Source organism: Sinohyriopsis cumingii, chromosome 14, assembly GCF_028554795.1.
Source record: "Sinohyriopsis cumingii isolate HCF-2022 chromosome 14, ASM2855479v2, whole genome shotgun sequence".
Lineage (NCBI taxonomy): Eukaryota > Metazoa > Mollusca > Bivalvia > Unionida > Unionidae > Sinohyriopsis > Sinohyriopsis cumingii.
This window is the reverse complement of record NC_142974.1, coordinates 103067569-103085614: the sequence shown is the minus strand read 5'-3', so window position 1 is coordinate 103085614 and position 18046 is coordinate 103067569. Positions and strand designations below refer to the sequence as shown.

Below are 18046 nucleotides of genomic sequence, written 5' to 3'. Positions count from 1 at the left end.
ATGTGTACACAATAATAAACCTGGTTAAACATTAAAACAGCTCTATGTTGATAATGATTATGTGGAATTACATGTAAACAGTTGTCTCCTGTGGAATGTAAATTATCGGGTAAACATTTATCTGATTGGTTCTTAGATATTTAACTTTGTTATCCTGTAACAAGGCAAGATGAACAAGGCTTATCGTTTAAACAGCGGCTGATGGAACCATATTCATCACATCCTTCTCAAACTTTGATGCGACAATCAAGGCGTATTCCATTACTTGTATCTTTTTAGTTATTATGTTATTGATACACGGTAATATAAAGAAGGAGAAGAAGAAAGAGTATGATTATTTATAGATAGTGTCCCATTTAGTCATAAACTATTCTCTCTTGAGGCCATCTTAAGAAGAAAGTATAACTATGTACATCATGCAATAGTTTATATAAATTAAATTCTCACCTCACACAGCATATCATTTTTTGTGACACATACAAATTGCAGAATAACTAATCTGTATAATTATTATTACTTAACTGAAAATGCAAAGGATGGCAGGACATGTGATTTGTGAATAAAACCATGAAGAAACCTACCTCTGTGGTCAAACGAACGTTGCGTAAATGTTAGAATTTTCTTAGCACATTTTTGCCATTTTTCATTATGAAAAGACTGTCTGATTGACAGCTAAGTTGGTATCAATCAGTTCAGATTTTGTGAGGTACAGTGATTAGACAAAGTCAGCTTTTGTAATGATGAAGAATGAGTGATTCCAATATTTTCCAACTAATATGTTGGTCATAGCCAGAAAAGCTTTTGTTATGGCCTTTCTTCCATTATCTATCTGTTGGCACAAATTTCTTATTGCTACTCTTCCTAAACTATTGGAAAATTTCCATGCAACTTTTCAAACACAATAATCCAAAGGTTTTAATGCTAATGACTCAACATAGAAATCCAACATGGACAACAACATAGCCATCTTAAATATCCTGATATCTTTAATTCTGAACTGATGATCATATTAACATACGATTTTCTCAGAAATCCTGCTCAAACCTGCTAGTGGGTCCTAGATGAAAATGATCACAATTTGACATCCAATATAACCATCATATCACTCATCTGATAAATCTTGTTAGATGTTATTGTTGTTTATAGATGGCCATATTGATGTATTACTTTGTATTGTAATACTTCTTATGATGTCATATTGGTCCTAGATGAAAAAGGTAGGTAGTAATTTGATATCCAATATGGCTGCCATGGCAACCTCATCAGAAGTTTGTTTTGGTACTCCTGATAAATAAATGGTTATATAAACATGGCATTTTCACTGAAAGACTTCTTACATGTTTAGAAGTTCTAAGTAAAAATGGTACCGATTTCACATCCATTAAGGCCATTCTGGCAACCTGGTTGAAAATCTTGGTATGGCTGATTGCAAAAATATTAATTATAGATTTTGTTGGTTTCAGTATGTGAAATATGTGTGTATTCTGTAAGTTTAACATTTTCTTGTCAAAATCTTTTCTTTGTATAACTGAAACTTATATGCATGTATCAAGGTATCACAGGTGTGTATTGGCTACTTATTATCTATGAATATCCTAAGACTACATATAATTGTAGAGAAAATTTATTTATGCAAATTGATTTCTCGGAGTTGAATTTTAACTCAAAATTATAAATTGGAGGTAGGGAGTAGTTGGGTGAAGGTGGACGGTTTCTTAAGCGTGTATTAGCCAGAATTTATACAAATGCTTATTTTAACACTGAATGTAATAATAGAATAGAAAAATTTATGTAAACTGAATTTTCTGAGTTTAATGTTTTAAAATAAGAGGTTATATAAATTGGTGATGGGAGTTGCAATCAACATTTAGCATAGAAACAATGTTAAAAGCATGATTGTATGCATGTCCAGTTAAGTTAACTGTTATCAATATTATTCTTTTTAGTTAGGAAAAATAATGCACCAATGAGATAATATTTCATAATATGTAAACATAATTCTGATTCTAAATAAAACGTATCTGTGTTTAATGTTTCTATCTTGACATTGTCTGAGACAATATCATTGTTTTTCTACCCATAACACCAGGTTCATACAGAATGACTATGACAATGAATTTTGCACTGTTCATTATTGGAATCTTCCGAACATGTCAACTCAGAGAACAAGAACATATTTTTACCAAATTTGGTATGTTGGAGTTTCTAATGAAAAACAAAGCTGGTTTTAATACTTAGCAGTTGAAAGGAAGCTATGAACAGAAGGCATGGTCTCATCTTGGATTCCTGGAAATTCTGTGGACATAAGAAATGGACTTATCTTGTATTCTTGAAAATTTGCTTATACATAGTAGAACATCATGTAGTATCTAGTGATTATGTCATCATCCTTAATACAGGTTCAGTTAGCATTGCCTAATGTTCATATTTCCCTGTTTGTGGATGCCAGGGATGGAAATCGCTACAGTTATGTCCAGGCATTATCTGAACCACTCATCCTTAAAAATTTATATATATTAGAAAAAAGTTTAAAAATAAAAACAGTTTATTATGATGATATATGTTGTTTAAATAGGATACGAGTGATTGAGACATTTTTGGCAGCTTCTAAAGGAGACAGACAACCAAGTGTTACATAAATAATGATTGGGTTTATCATCAGACAGTACTGACAAATATTTTGACAAAATGGTTTTCACCAAGCAAGAGTTTATCGTTTTATTAATACAATATACAAATAGAGACAATTATCAAGAGTTTATCATTGTATTAATACAGTATATAAATAATGTTATCTGTCGTTCCTATAAAGGGGTTTGGTTGTCTCTTAATTAGTGTGAATTGTCTTTCCATTTCTAGGATTATCGTCGTGAACGTGGTCAGAGATACTTAATGGACATCCGCTCTTATCTAAGAGACAAACCTACTACAGTTCACTTGGTTGATAAGGACTTTGCCATTGATAACACAGTGGTTGACAGCAAATTGGAGGAGTTGAAAAAGAAAATTGTAGAGGTGGCATCACAGCAGCCATACTGGGGAGAGCAGATACCCACTCGGTGGTTTCTCCTGGAGCAGCAGCTGATGAGGCTCAAGGATGCTGGTGTGAAGGTACAAATTTAAATTCTAGGTGTAGTTACAAATCTTTTCCACGTTGCTCACTTTATACCCTTCTGTATATTCCAATCAATCAATTAATCCAGTCCTTAAATCAGATCACTTGATACCCCACCAGTTATTCCAGGCAATCAGTTGGATCACTTTATATCCTCCTAATTATTCCAATCATTTAATCTGATCTCTTTAAGTCCCTCTAAGGTACGGCCACATCCAGCCCGCGAAAGTGTTTTGTCCGTCCTTCAGGACAGATTAAAACAGCACATTTCACTGGCCCATGAACAGTAATTATATTTGAAAAAATTAGAAATCCATTGGGATACTAACAAATTTGTGATCTATACGAACCTGACACACATCTTAAGTCTAACTCTGGGAAGTCGGTAATATCGTCCTCACCTAAGAAGTTGAAAAAACCGCATCTGTTTAAATTCCAGCTTAAAAGGGCAGCATAAACTTGGCTCACTTCATACAGCAATTTTTGGTGCGCCGGCCCTGTCAAGTCTATTACTGAGAGTTTTGATTGGCAGCTCGTTGCGCGATCTTAATCAAGTTCTCTGTGTCGGCGATTCTAGAATATATTTTCTTCACTGCGTCGACAGCGTCAGCGATATATAAGACAAAGCGTGCTTTTCTGAAATATAAATTTGCAGTGACATAAATGAAAATTTCTAAACCTGAAGCTAAAAACCGTTAAGATTGATGGAGACAAATGTCAGCTCAATGATGAATTGACATCTCAGTATTTTATGGATACTTTTAATGGCAAATCAGTGCGTTTAATTTGCAGTGAATTGCTTATCGTTATGGAAGAGTATAAATGCAGACAACATTACGAAACCAAAGATGCCACTACTTATAACAAATTGCAAGATGACTTCAGAAGGCAGAAAATCGAACAGTTAAAGAAGAATCTGTCGGCTGAGCAAAGGTTTTCACAAGGAATTTGCAAGAAACAAGATGGTTGACACATGCCAGCTGAAAAATGGCACATATAATTGCAAAATCATCATGGCCCTTCACAGTTGGCTATTTTATTAGAGAATGTCTGCAAAGCATCTGCACAGAAATTTGTCCACAAAATGCCAGTGGTTTAAGCAAAGTCCCGTTATCAAGAGTAACAATTCAACGGCTAGTTGAGGACCTTGCAAAAGACATTACTGAGCAGTTGCATGACAGGTCAACTAGCTGCACATATTTTTCAGTAGCTTTGAATGAGAGCACTGATAACATCAGTACTGCACAGCTCAGTTTATGTTCAAGAAGTAAATAGCAATTATGAGGTAACTCAAGAATTGGCAGGGTTAGCTTCGTTGCATGGACGTACGACAGGATGAGATATTTTCAAGAGAATGAAGTCAGTTCTTGATGGATTTAATGTACAGTTTTCGAAGATGTGTAGTGTGACAGCAGATGGAGCTCCTGCAATGGTTGGAAAAGAAACAGGATTAGCTACCCAAGTGAAATTGCATTTTAACAAAATTGGTCTTCAAGGTGATGCTGTCAATATGTAACACTGTATTATTCGCGAGGTAGCACTGTATTGTTGCGTCATGAAATTTGACATCAAAACAACAAAATGAAATATGTTTTCACTGCTATTAACTTCATCCGTTCCAGTGACATTAATCATCGGCAATTTAGATCCTTTCTAGAAGAGATTCAAGCTGATTATCAAGATGTTCCATATCACACAGAAGTCTAGTCGTTGAGCAGAGGAAACATTTTGAAAAGATTTATTGAACTGCATTCAGAAATTTGCGAATTTCTAACTGCTAAGGGCAAGAAACAGTTGTGTTTGACGATAAGACATGGCTGTCTGACTTGTCCATACTTACAGATATCACAGGTCATTTAAATACTGTAAATCAACGTCTTCAAGGTAAAGACAACTTTATCTTTGACATGTTTCAGGAGTTGCAAGCTTATCAATTAAAACCACAACTCTTACAGTCACATCTGCAATCTGGTAATCTTATTCATTTTGAGACATGGTTTTCCAAGTGGATTACCAGTGTGATATTTTGAGATATCATGAGTTATTTGAAACCTTAAAGAAGGAATTTAAAAATCGGTTTCAAGACTCAAAAGAAAAGAACGATTTGTTTAATTTCATGTATAATCATTTTTCTTGTGCGGTGAAAGCTATTCCTGCTGAATATCAGTTGGAGGTCATCGACCTTCAGTGTTCAGCTGAACTGACAGTGGCCTTTAAGGAAAATAAAATTTTAACATTTTTCGGGAATCTTTGTCCAGATAAATATGGCAAATTTATGAACTTGACCTTAAAGTTGCTTTCACTATTTGGAAGTACATAATTACGTGAGCAAAACATTCCTCAATAAGAATAAACTGAGATCAAACTTGACTGGTAGCAACCTCAGTTCAATATTGAAGATTGCAACAACTGAATTACAACCAATCATTTATAAAATATTTCAAAACATTCAGTCACAGCCATTTCATTAGATTACATGCAAGTAACAAATTAGGAATTACATGTTCGACTTAAACTTAGTAAGTAAAAACTTATGATCTGTTCTTGCATCTTCACTTTTACATGTAAAACTAAATTATATAAAGCCTAAATGTCAAGCAGTAGTTTATTACAACAGTTATTAACATTAATTTTGTTTACCAAGAGTTGGTGTTGTTTAGAACATGTAGCATCGTGTTTGCGACCCTGAAGTGGTCTTACAAAATGTAATCTGGCCATTGGCCGAAAAAGGTTGTGCACCCTGCTCAAAGTGCTCCAGACAATCAATCTGATAACATCAAATATCTCCAGTTACTCCAGTCAATCACTCTGTTTACTTATTATCTCAGGTACTCCAGTAAATTGATCTGAATAATTTATATCCCTTGAAGTATTCCAGTCAGTAAATTTGATTGGAACCATCATATTGAACAATTAACTGCAGTTTTTGTTGTAATTGGTGACTTTTGCAGTCACCATACATGTTGTATCTTTAACGACATCAATTATAGCAGGAATGAAATCGAAGGCATTTTTTGAGGACACAATCTTTGCTTTGTTAGTGATAGGTCTATCTTTTTAACAGCAATTGCTGTAGTAGTGACCTTTCAACTGTTCAGCATATTTTAAAAATTGGTAATATTTCCAATGCTTAAATGTCTCTTCAGACCCTTGTGTGATCATGTGTGATGATATTCATACAGATGCAAGAAGGGAATGGCAATGGTCTTTAAAAACTTAAATGTCAAGATAACACCAGACAATCTGGATATCTACCACATATATTGCACTATAATGCCAGTAGCTTGAAGGAATACTATCAAGTATTCTCCAAAATTATCAGGATGTTGTATTTGTAAAATCATGAAGTGAATGATGCATGACTGATATCTTGGACCAGTAGAAACAAAAACCACTATCGGACCTTCATTTTGGATTCAGATGACAGTGAAGCACAATTGAATATTTAATCAGATTTGAAGCGTTTATTGGATAATTTGTTTCTGTCAAAAAATAGTAGATAAGAGCCATGTTTTAGGACAAGGACAATACTTATGACCCAACATGGAAATACAACATATTGGAGAATCTATTCAATCTATTTCACATTCTTACCTTTATGTTGACGGATGTAAGGTACATGCCACATGACTAGGGTGATTACGCCATAAGCTCACTTGGATGCAGGATGTAGGAGCCAATCATAAACTCATTGGGATATTGACAGGGTCATCAGTAAAGCCATAAAGTCACTTGAATATTAATGTCAAATTAGGGCATATATACCTGCTTGAATATTGTCACGGTCAAATTAGGATTGCTACATAATTGCATATATGTAAGATCAAATTCTGATATCTATATCAACTTGAATATTTTCAAGGTCAAATTTGAGTACCTATATCTTGCTAAATAGTGATTACATAATGTAACAACAAGCTCACAAAATGGCAGTTTGAAGTTGATAGATATTCTTATATTAACTAATGAAATTAAGGGCTTTTAACTTGTAATTATAGGTGATTTCTCACAGTACTGTGGAAAATATAAACAAAGAAGGAACTGTTCGAATTGAAGACAGTGAAGAACTGGATCTGTTTCTTAGATATCTGCATGAAACAGGAACAATCATCTACTTCAGGTGAGATTACAGACCAGGTAGTACTCTTGTGTGCTATTATCTACTTCAGGTGAGATCATAAGCCAGGTACAGTGGGACCCCGCTATAACGCGCTCCGTTATAACGCGAATTCGGATATAACGCGGTCGTGGCGTGGCTCCCGAAATTTTTATATACATGTATTTTTCTTGTGCAAAAAAAAATAATCTTAAAAGGTACAAAAAAAAAGTTGCTTATCATTTTGGGATAGAGATCGCGTATGAATAAAAAATGCAAGACGATTGTGGCTTGGCTCCTGAAATTTTATATGTATTTTTCTCGTACACAAAAAAGTATTTTTCTCGTACACGAAAAAGTACTTTTTCTTAATAGTAAGAAGAAGAAAAAAATGCATAAAAAGTTTATTCTGGGATTGCGTAGGTCTTCGCCAATGTCGCAAACTTGGATTGTTTTTCCTTATTGGGTACAAAACATACCATGTGGCTTTTTTATTTGTTGGCGACATTGTTGGCTGTGTAAACTTTTATATACAACCATTGGTTTGGAGTGCAGAAATTCAGAGGCCCCATGAAAGGAAGCCGCAAACTGGATATAAAATGCACTGAAATTTATCTATTGTTACATAAACAAGTTCTTTGTCTATACTGACAAATCATCTAAACAGTGCATTGTTATATCATAATCCGCTTATCCTGACATCTAGCACGAGTTCTGTATGTTGTGAAATATCCACTTTTTTGTTGTTGACATTTCTGGTAACGGAGATAAACTGGACGAGGCATTCTCTCGTAATCTGTCTTTCATCGGATTTTCGGCCGCTCGCTAGTAATTAATATATTTACAAAGACGCATTTGTGTGTGGATGGTAAGTAAAATTCCTCTACTTTTCACTCAGAATTAAATCCTTCAGAACACTCACGTTTTCTGTAATAATCCATGTCGTCAGAACACCTGCGTCTCTATCTTCGGTTGACCCTTTCTTAATTTTCAGACACAGAAGGCAGCATCACGCTGCTACCACAAAAATTTAAAAACTTCTTATTGGTTTATTCAGTAGGCATGGAGGGACAGTAACTAGAATAGTCTAAACGACGGCCAATTCCTTTTAAAAATGTATCCCGATAAAACAGCTTGCTTAAATTTCAAGGGAAACAGATTACCTTTGAAGCACCGACTGTTATGAAAACATACCCAGCAAATGGAAAAAATCCCCGTCTCAATCATACAATACAATTATTTGATGTTGCCGCCACAATAAGAAATGGGCATTCGTTTGGTTCTCCACAGCTGTTCTTTAGCGGCGACTTCAAAAGCACATGCAGCCTTCATCAAAGAAAGCTGATTACAATCTTTCAATAACAGCAAAGAAGTTTTCTTCAAAGGAAGTCAGTACCAAACTTAAATAAAAGTGATGGAATCTGATGGATTTTTGCATTTTCCAACGTGACTGGAACACTTTAACTGTGCTGTGAAAGTTTCCTTTTTGTAGGGAGAAAGTTTATGCCAACGGCGGCTTGATACGCAAACTAACTTTTACCGACTTCGAACGTACTTCAAAGTAAATGTGCTTCGACATTCGTTACGTGATTGTGCTATGTTTTTCTTGTTTTTTTGCTTGTATTGTGGATTCAATGTATATGATGAGGTTCGCAGGTGAGTACACTGCGTTGATACTTGGATCATTCGGATCATGCTATACATTTGACATTTATATATAAACAGTATTCACGTATATGTACCAATTCATGGTTCTCTAAATAAAGTATGATGCCTTCTCTCTTTTCACTACAGGTGTATTTCTCATTTAATATGCATTAATTCAAGATAGCAACTGTGCCGACGAAGCACGTATTTTACCGCCCGCATGTATTCCCCCCTCCCCAATGTTTCTTTTTTTTTTTTTTGGGGGGGGGGTACATTTTCTTCAGCTAACTGAGTTGGTTGCATATAACATGGTTCGGTTCATAACACAGTCGGATTCTATGGCTTCCAACTACCATGTTATGGTGGGGTCCCACTGTAGTACTCTTGTGTGCTATTATCTACTACAGGTGAGATCATAAGCCAGGTAGTACTCTTGCATGCATTATTCTACTTCAGGTAAAATTATAGGTAGCAGTCTTGTATGCTGTTATCTACTTCAGGTGAGATTATAGCCTAGGGCAGTTTGCATTCTTGTATGCAAGATTTCGATGATGCTATCATGGAATGGTAGTTTCACTGTTACAAATAAGTGCAGATGAGTTCCTAGTACAAGACCTGCCATCCCTTATAATTTGACAATATGTCTAATCCGCCGATGTCTTTCATGCAATAATGCCTTTACAGTCAAGCTTGCGCTTAACAGTTTCTCAACATATTGTGCAACAAATCAAAAGATGCTAAAGGTGAAGGTGAAAGTCATCCTCATAAAAAGTTCAACCATCAGCACAGAAATGCAAAGATAATATATTCATGGACGAAAACAAACAGGAGAAGCAACAATTCTGTTTACTGTATATCATGTCATGTTGATTTGAATATATTATAAGGCAGAGAGATATGGTTGTCTTTGCCATGTAAAATTAAAAGAAAATCCAGAACAGAAAGCAAAACAAGAACAATGATTACATATAGATGAGAGATCTAGGGTAACGTCCTTGAATTAGCAATAAGCAGTTGAATTATATGGGGCTTGGAACTGCAGTTTTGAAATTGTACAAAACGTGTTTAGGGTCTAAGTGTACTTGACACACTTTTGAGTTGAATATATTGTGTGTCTTCGCTGCATAAGATCACACTTTAGAATGTTTTCAATGCATCTTTTCTAAATTGACGACTACGAGTAAATGATATTGCATTAGATCTTGCTGAAAATATTTCATTGTTTTACAGACATTGTCTCCTGAGAGTTAGCAGATCTTCCCAGTTCAATGACTGTTGTAAGCAACAGTAATGTTTCATGGTTATGAGTTTATCATTATTGTTTAGAACATTATAAACTATATCACCTTATTTCCAGGACACTTGTCTCAAACCCTTGGGCTCAGAGGATAAGAAACTTTTCTCCTGATTGGAGAGACTCTCAGCGTTAGTCTCATGTCCAGATATCCTTTTACTTCACCATTTATCTATGGTTAGGGAGCTCCCAAAGTTTTTATAAGGGCCAATTTTTTTTCTAGCAGCACAAGGGGGAAGTCTTAATGGGAAGTTTAGCTTGCATTCCTTTTAAGATGGTGGAGGTAGTACAACATGCTTGTCACCATGGCCACTTTCAGTCATTTGAAGAAAACATCTGTCTGCCGATGGATTGGATGGATTGCTGATGATGTTTGCCATAAATTCAAGGCATGATTTATTGAGGTACCGGTATATCATCATGTCTTCACCCCTGAAGGGATGTTGCCCTGGACACATGTTAAGTCTTAATGGATCACAGTAAAGATCTTCTAAGATCATCCTCTTCAAATTCTTAGTCCCTCTTTGTTATCTTGGGATCTAAGGACCATCAACAAACACCAGTCCCTCGTATCTACTCCAAGCCAATTGAGACCAGCCAGGAAACATATCCATCCTGATTGCCTAGTCATGGAAGCAGCCTTAATATTATCCTCCATTTCATCCATCTATAGCTCATGGGTAGCTAGACGATGATAAAGGCATTGGAAGGAAGTGTGTGGGCTCCTCTCCCATTCTTAATGAGTCATGGGGGACAACAATAGGGACTCACTCCCTGTTCTTCTGTACATGGCTCCTCCATGATTTCCCATGTGACATGTTTTTTTCCCCACTAACTACACATGTTGACTTTCAACAGTATTAGTTTTGTGATGGGCTTTTCTTGCCACAAAAAAGTGCCACTGTTGGAAATGTTTAAGACAAGTAAATAATTTTGAAATCGGACATTTAATAATCTTAAGAATTTAAATGATTTTCTCAAATCACTGGCAGTAATATGAGAAGACTTTATGTATGTATTAATTCTACTTTTCTACTTTTTTAATCAGTTCATCAAAGCCTTTGTAACTGAATTGATAGTGTTGGCCTTGTATCCTATAGTTGTGGGTTGATAGTGTTGACCTCATGTCCTATAGTTGTGGGTTCAGTCACTGCACAGGCAAGCCTTGGTCAGCTGAACTGATACTGTTGGTCTCATATCCTGTTGTTATGGGTTGATAATGGTGGCATTGTGGCCTATAGTTGTGGGTTGATAGCGTTGACCTTGTGTCCTATAGTTGTGGGTTGATATTGTTGGCCTCGTGTCCTATAGTTGTGGGTTCAGTCCCTGCACATGCAAGCCCAGGTCAGATGAATTGATAGTGTTGGCCTTGTGTCCTATAGTTGTGGTTGATAGTGTTGGCCTCGTGTCCCATTGTTGTGGGTTGATAGTGTTGGCCTCATGTCTTATAGTTGTGGGTTGATAGTGTTGGCCTCGTTTCCCATTGTTGTGGGTTGATAGTGTTGGCCTCGAGTCCTATAGTTGTGGGTTGATAGTGCTGACCTCGTGTCCTATAGTTGTGGGTTGATAGTGTTGGCCTAATGTCCTATAGTTGTGGGTTGATAGTGTGCCTCGTGTCCTGTAGTTGTGGGTTGATAGTGTTGGCCTTGTGTCTTATAGTTGTGGGTTGATAGTGTTGGCCTCGTGTCCTATTGTTGTGGGTTGATAGTGTTGGCCTCGAGTCCTATAGTTGTGGGTTGATAGTGTTGGCCTCGTGTCCTATAGTGTCCCTCGTGTCCCATTGTTGTGGATTGATAGTGTTGGCCTAATGTCCTATAGTTGTGGGTTGATAGTGTGCCTCGTGTCCTATAGTTGTTGGTTGATAATGTTGGCGTTGTGTCTTATAGTTGTGGGTTGATAGTGTTGGCCCCGTGTCCCATTGTTGTGGGTTGATAGTGTTGGCCTCGAGTCCTATAGTTGTGGGTTGATAGTGTTGGCCTCATGTCCTATAGTTGTGGGTTGATAGTGTTGGCCTCGTGCCTTATAGGTGTGGATTCAGTCCCTGCACAGACAAGCCTTGGTCAGCTTCTTCATTGTATCCGTTGGTGAGGCACTTAGCTTCCCTATCTTCAGCATAGACAATAGTGTGTTACAAGTGCTGCTACAACAAACACAAACATGTATGCATAGGAGTAGATAGTCCTTTTTATTCATTTTGCAGGCCTGTCAACCTGTACGATTTTGCCATAATTCTGCTTGAAATGATTAAACAGTAACATATTTATGAAATAAAAGCAAAGATTAAGATCATTGCGTTCTATTCCAGATATTGATTTCTCCTGGTTATGTCATGACCCAGATTTTCATATTAGACTCAGTGTCTGCATACTGGGTTTCATCTTAGATTACGTGGAGAATCAGACTGGCTATACAGTTGCATGTCAGATGCTTTAAACCTGGCAATGTTGTTCGTGCAGGACGATCAAAATAGCAAGATATAACTTTTACATTTTGTCATCTGGTTGTTTGAAAATGTTGTCCAAGTCAGAAAGTATTGAAGGTGAAGAAGTCTATCAGCCTCATAGAAACTCAAAATGGTGATGTCAAAAGGATACAAAATATTACTTAGATGCTTGGTCATGCTTAGACAAAAGCAAGAATGGCAACATTACATTTATTGCACATTATGCCCTGTAGACTTGAACATTGCCCACGGTGGGCGAGATGATTCTCTCTGCCATGTCAATTCCAAGATACGTATATATATATATATATATATATATATATATATATATATATATATATATATATATATATATATATATATATATATATATATATATATATATATATATATATATATATATATATATGTATGTATATATATATATATATATATATATATATATATATATATATATATATATATATATATATATATATATATATATATAGAGAGAGAGAGAGAGAGAGAGAGAGAGAGAGAGAGATAAATAATAGATAGATAGATATCTGTGTGTTGTTATGACTATATGGTCTTAAACTAAGTAACATGAGACAGCAAATGCCTTTAACTAGGAGTAAGATAAATGCTTATCATTGTGGGGCGCCATGAGTCAGTGGTCAAAGTGATTGACTGAAAGAAGAGAAATGGATTCTGCACAATATCGTGAATTCTGCATATTTACCAAATCTGTATCGATAACTTGCATGTGGGTAAGAAAGAATCTGTCAGTTCGAGTGTCAAATGAATGTTCGATGTTATTGTGAATGAAAGAAGAAACATTATTTCTGCACAATAACTCGTGTTCGCGATATTGCAGTGATCACATTTTGTTGATGACTTGGACCTGGCATAAGTTAGAAGGCTTTTAATTTTGGTCTCACCGATCAAAGATAAAGACTGCAATGACTTTAAAAATACAAAATAGTTTTCGTAAAGTGATGTTAGTTCTACATCATATACCTGAACAAAACTTTGTGGATGACTTGCACTTGAGGTAAGATAGAATCCTGTTAGTTTTGGAGTCCATAGGTAACCAGTGACTTAGAAAAAAGCTGGTTTCTCCACAAAATATTCAGTGAACATAGAAGGCTGTTAAACACTGAGCAGTCATATAGTATTTTGTTTATGGAACCATTTTCATTTTATGATTAGTTCATGGGACTTTGAAAATAGTTATGAAAAAAGATACAAGATTGTTTTAAATGTTCTACCTACACATTACAGAAACATTGAGCACCAGTCTAATGGGACCTGAAATGTTATACCTGTTCAATGATGTATGACAGAAATCGGCTTAGAATATTAACATGAGAATACAACAAGCTGTCAATTGATAACCATATTCTTATAATCTGGAGAATTTAGGGCAAAATGTGGGATGTTTTATGAGGTGTTATAAGTAATAAAGGTATTCAAGTTGGTCCATGCATGGTTTTCAAGTCCTTGAATACAAATGGGCTGACCTGCAGTAGTACTTGGTCCATGCATAGTTTTCATGTCTTTGAAATTAAAATCAGTTGATCTACAGTAGTACCTTGTGGAATTTAGTCTTTAGAAGCTATCAGATGAAAATGAATCATACTGTTATGAAAGCATAATAGTTTTGTGTTTTTCTTATTTGTTTTTCAAATAGAAAATGCTTTACACAGATTTGTTTAAATGCTTAGTAATGAACTCAGACTGAGGTTGGCAGTACTGCTAATTAGATTCAAGTATGTGTGTATGACGTAATAGAGTCAGATTATTTTGAAATATTGTTATTTTCAGCATTGAAGTATTGAGAGAGAATGTTGTGTTGGACCCAAAGTGGCTGATTGATGCCCTGAAGTCCCTTATTAATGCCCAGCCCAACCTACCAAATAGCCCTGCTGACAATGGCACTGAATCAAATAGCCCTGCTGCAAGTGCTGCTCACAGTGATATCACACAGAAATTGTCTGACTTCAAGGAGAAAGGAATCCTCACTGTAGAACTTGTCGGTTTGTACATTTCTTATTTTGCCATTTTCAGTAGATGTGTCCGTTCTATCCACCCAGCAGTGTTGGTTAAAAGAGGGTAAATCATTTTTGCTATTTCATCATTCTTTTTTCATTACACCCTCAATATCTCAGACTATATTTCACATACACACATGAACATTGGCATGTGAATAGATTGTAATAAAAGTAACTCAACAATACCAGAATATGATTATTGTGAACTAATTCACATTATAGATTGACGTATTTTCCGCTGGTAACTTGTTATACCCTCAATATCTTGAACCATATTTCACCAACACAATGCAGATTGTGGTATGCAATCCATATCAACAAGACTAGGACAATATGACCAACTTTTCACAATGGAAAGACCCCTTAACTATTGGACCCTACTTCACCCACACTAACAAAAATTGGTACATACATATCAATGAAAGGAACTCAACCATACCATGTTAAAATAACTGCATTTTATGCATGTGCCACTTTTGCATTTTTAACTCTTTGTATATTTGAATCGATTTTACGTACTCTTTTGAAAACTGAAATGTGATAGCAACTCAAGGAGAGTAACACAACTATGCCAGATGCAAATGATGGTGATCTAATTTGTCTGGATTTTGTAGCTGATACTAACCACGAATCAAGTACCAGTTGATCCTTCTTTGGAAATTAAACTCCACGTTTTTAGGCATGATACACATGGAACCATGTGCATAAGCTTTTTTCTCTTTCAACAAAGTTCATGATGTACCATACCAGTATCCCTGAATTTGGATAAGCCGATGAAGCAAGACACATTCCAAAGCAAAGGAAGCTCCACCATTATGAATGTATTTTCAATAATAATAAATTATTTTTCCAGCATTACTCACAATACCTATTATTTTACTCTCAAAACTACCATGCTTACCTGTCTGTATTTTTATCGTACGCAATGAGCACATAAGATTAGCAGGTAACTTTCTAAAAAAATAAAATCCACATGAGGTATTTTTCCGGTTCTAATCGGTTTTCTACATCCTTTAAAACACACATTTATGTGAATTGTTAATACCACTTTACCGTTTTTGGAATATCGAATCCTGAAAGTTTGCAAAAATAGTGAGAATAACTGTTTTTGGTTTCCAACATATTGATTTAGCCAGACATACCCAAAACCAAAGTGAAATAACGTGTATTTTACAATGGTAGCCCATGTGACATGGTGGTTAGTTTCATCTAATTTTTTCAGCATTAAATAACATTGGTGTGGGTATTGAGTTGAAGGTACTCTTACAACCTTCAACCAGTAGATAATACATCATAAAATATGAGGTACAAAGTACACTCCACTAACATAATTGCAATATTGGTAGTTTTTGGAACATCTGAATACTGTTTGCAGAATTTGCATTGCACAATTTCAATATATCTACTAAGTCCCCAAATTTCTGACCCTTTGCCAGCAATTGGTTTTATTACAGAATACAAAAATTTAAAAACATCCTTAACACTAAAACAACTAAATTGGTTTTGATAATTCAAAAGCCTTGAAGTTGTTTTTTTTCCTCAGCCACTAGTATCTGCTTAGTTTTCGTCAAAATCAGGTTTGGACTGAAAAATAGACCAATGTACTTGAATAAGGCAAACACTCAATGTGATTTTATTTGAAAAACCATAGCTCCTTTTGCTTCAGATATCCACCAGATCTGAAAGCAATGATTTTAGTTTTATCCAAATTGATCAATATAAGGTTATATCACAGAGGCATTCAATAACATTTATTTGTTTCTGATTTACTGTATTGGGGCAATTAGCAACACCAGCATAAAGTATTGCAAAAATATCACCAATATCATCTGAGATAAGTACACCGCTGTTTCATTCGAGCTTCAGCTGTCTAATCAAATCATTAATAAAAAGGGAAGACATGAAAGGGCTTAAAACACTACCTTCCCTTGTACCTAATGTATATTTAAACCTTTGGATGTTCGGACACAGCTTTCCAGATTTATATAAAAATCTATTAAATGTTAACTATTTTACCATTCATATCCTTGCATATAAATGATGACCATAATTTATCATGGTGTACTTTATCAAAAGCGTTTTTAAAATCGACAAAAAGGCATTAAAATCTGCCTTTCCTTTTGGATATTTATTTCTGAGCTAAAACCTGAATATTGAAGATAATCTATGTGTATTTTGTCCTAAACCCTGCTTGTGCTTCATCTATCAGACCATTGTCTTCAGCCCACTTGTAGATGCAATTATTCAATATGGCAGTCAAGATCATACATAAAGTATCAATAAAAGATTTCCTGCTGTAATTGTTTGAATTGCTCTTGTCACCGGACTTATATATAGGACATATAATACTCTTTTCCCATTGTGTAAGAAAATAACCATATTCAAAGATTTTGTTGAATAGAGGGTTAAGGAAAGGTAAGATCATTTAATTCGTGCACTCATAAAAACGAGTAGGCCTCATATCAGCTCCAGCGGTTTTGTATTTATTTTAAATCAACTTCTTATAATTTCATCATTTGTGATAGGAGTATTTAAGTCATCGAAATGTAAGTGAGGTAGTTCTTTACTAACAATATTGTCCGAGTCATCTAACAGTGACACGGGCTTCTTCAATACAGATTTAAAGTATTCAGACCAGTTTTAAAGAGATCCATCTTCTTCATGTTAAGCATAATGCATTTCCTGTTTCAAAATATGCTAACTTTGTCAAGGATTTCTCTTCACTTAATTTATTCATCTGGGATTCTCTAGAGTATCTTTTCTTGAGTGAGATTAAAGCTGATTCATGCTCTCTATAAAACTGAAGGTCAGCTTAAGTATTTGAGGATCCATAGATTTTATTTTGTTTTTTTTATCGCATTCTTTATCCCACCAAAGTGGTTGTATAGTTATCATATTTGGTTCTGTCCCTCTAGTCTGAAAAATGGAAGCTATATTATGATATAAAACTGAATTATTATTTTGAGAGAAATCACTATCAGTTTCACGATATCTGAATAAATCATTCTTCGTGTCTTCATAGGATGTGCGAAACATTCTTACAATTGATTGTATATTGTCTTCCATAAGAGGAAAATATTCCCATTTATTAAGGGTACAAGTGTCATTAATATTTGTTTCTTCATCACAATAAGTTTGATGATCTTTAACATTAGCTGTTTGGGAAATGTTACCATGATTTCTTCTTTAAATGCGTTACCCAATGATATTACCTTACTACTATCACGCAAATCCAGTCGTCCCAGATACTACTTTTAGATTAAGGGAGCTAAAAGTTGTCTGCTGACCTATGTGGCGGTCGGGATGAGTGGTCAACCCTTAGATATAAAACTTGGCGGCAAAGTGTAAGAACCTTTCAGTTACTACTTCTGCTCATGCCAAGAAACATGCTCTTGTCACCAGAGACCTCGCAAAA

The 18046-nt window shown here is 35.3% G+C and overlaps 1 protein-coding gene and 1 long non-coding RNA gene across 2 annotated transcripts in view; one reads left to right on the top strand and one right to left on the bottom strand.

Moving 5' to 3' along the window:
• LOC149784520 (uncharacterized) overlaps positions 1 to 18046 on the bottom strand; it is a 168224-nt gene that overhangs the window by 79320 nt on the left and 70858 nt on the right. The window lies entirely within an intron of this gene.
• LOC149784522 (uncharacterized) overlaps positions 1242 to 18046 on the top strand; it is a 32447-nt gene continuing 15642 nt past the window's right edge. The window contains exons 1-4 of the mRNA XM_089933333.1: positions 1242 to 1268; positions 2860 to 3111; positions 7114 to 7235; positions 14405 to 14616. Coding sequence (XP_089789459.1) covers positions 1242 to 1268; positions 2860 to 3111; positions 7114 to 7235; positions 14405 to 14616 — 613 coding nt within the window. The remainder of the gene's footprint in view (positions 1269 to 2859; positions 3112 to 7113; positions 7236 to 14404; positions 14617 to 18046) is intronic.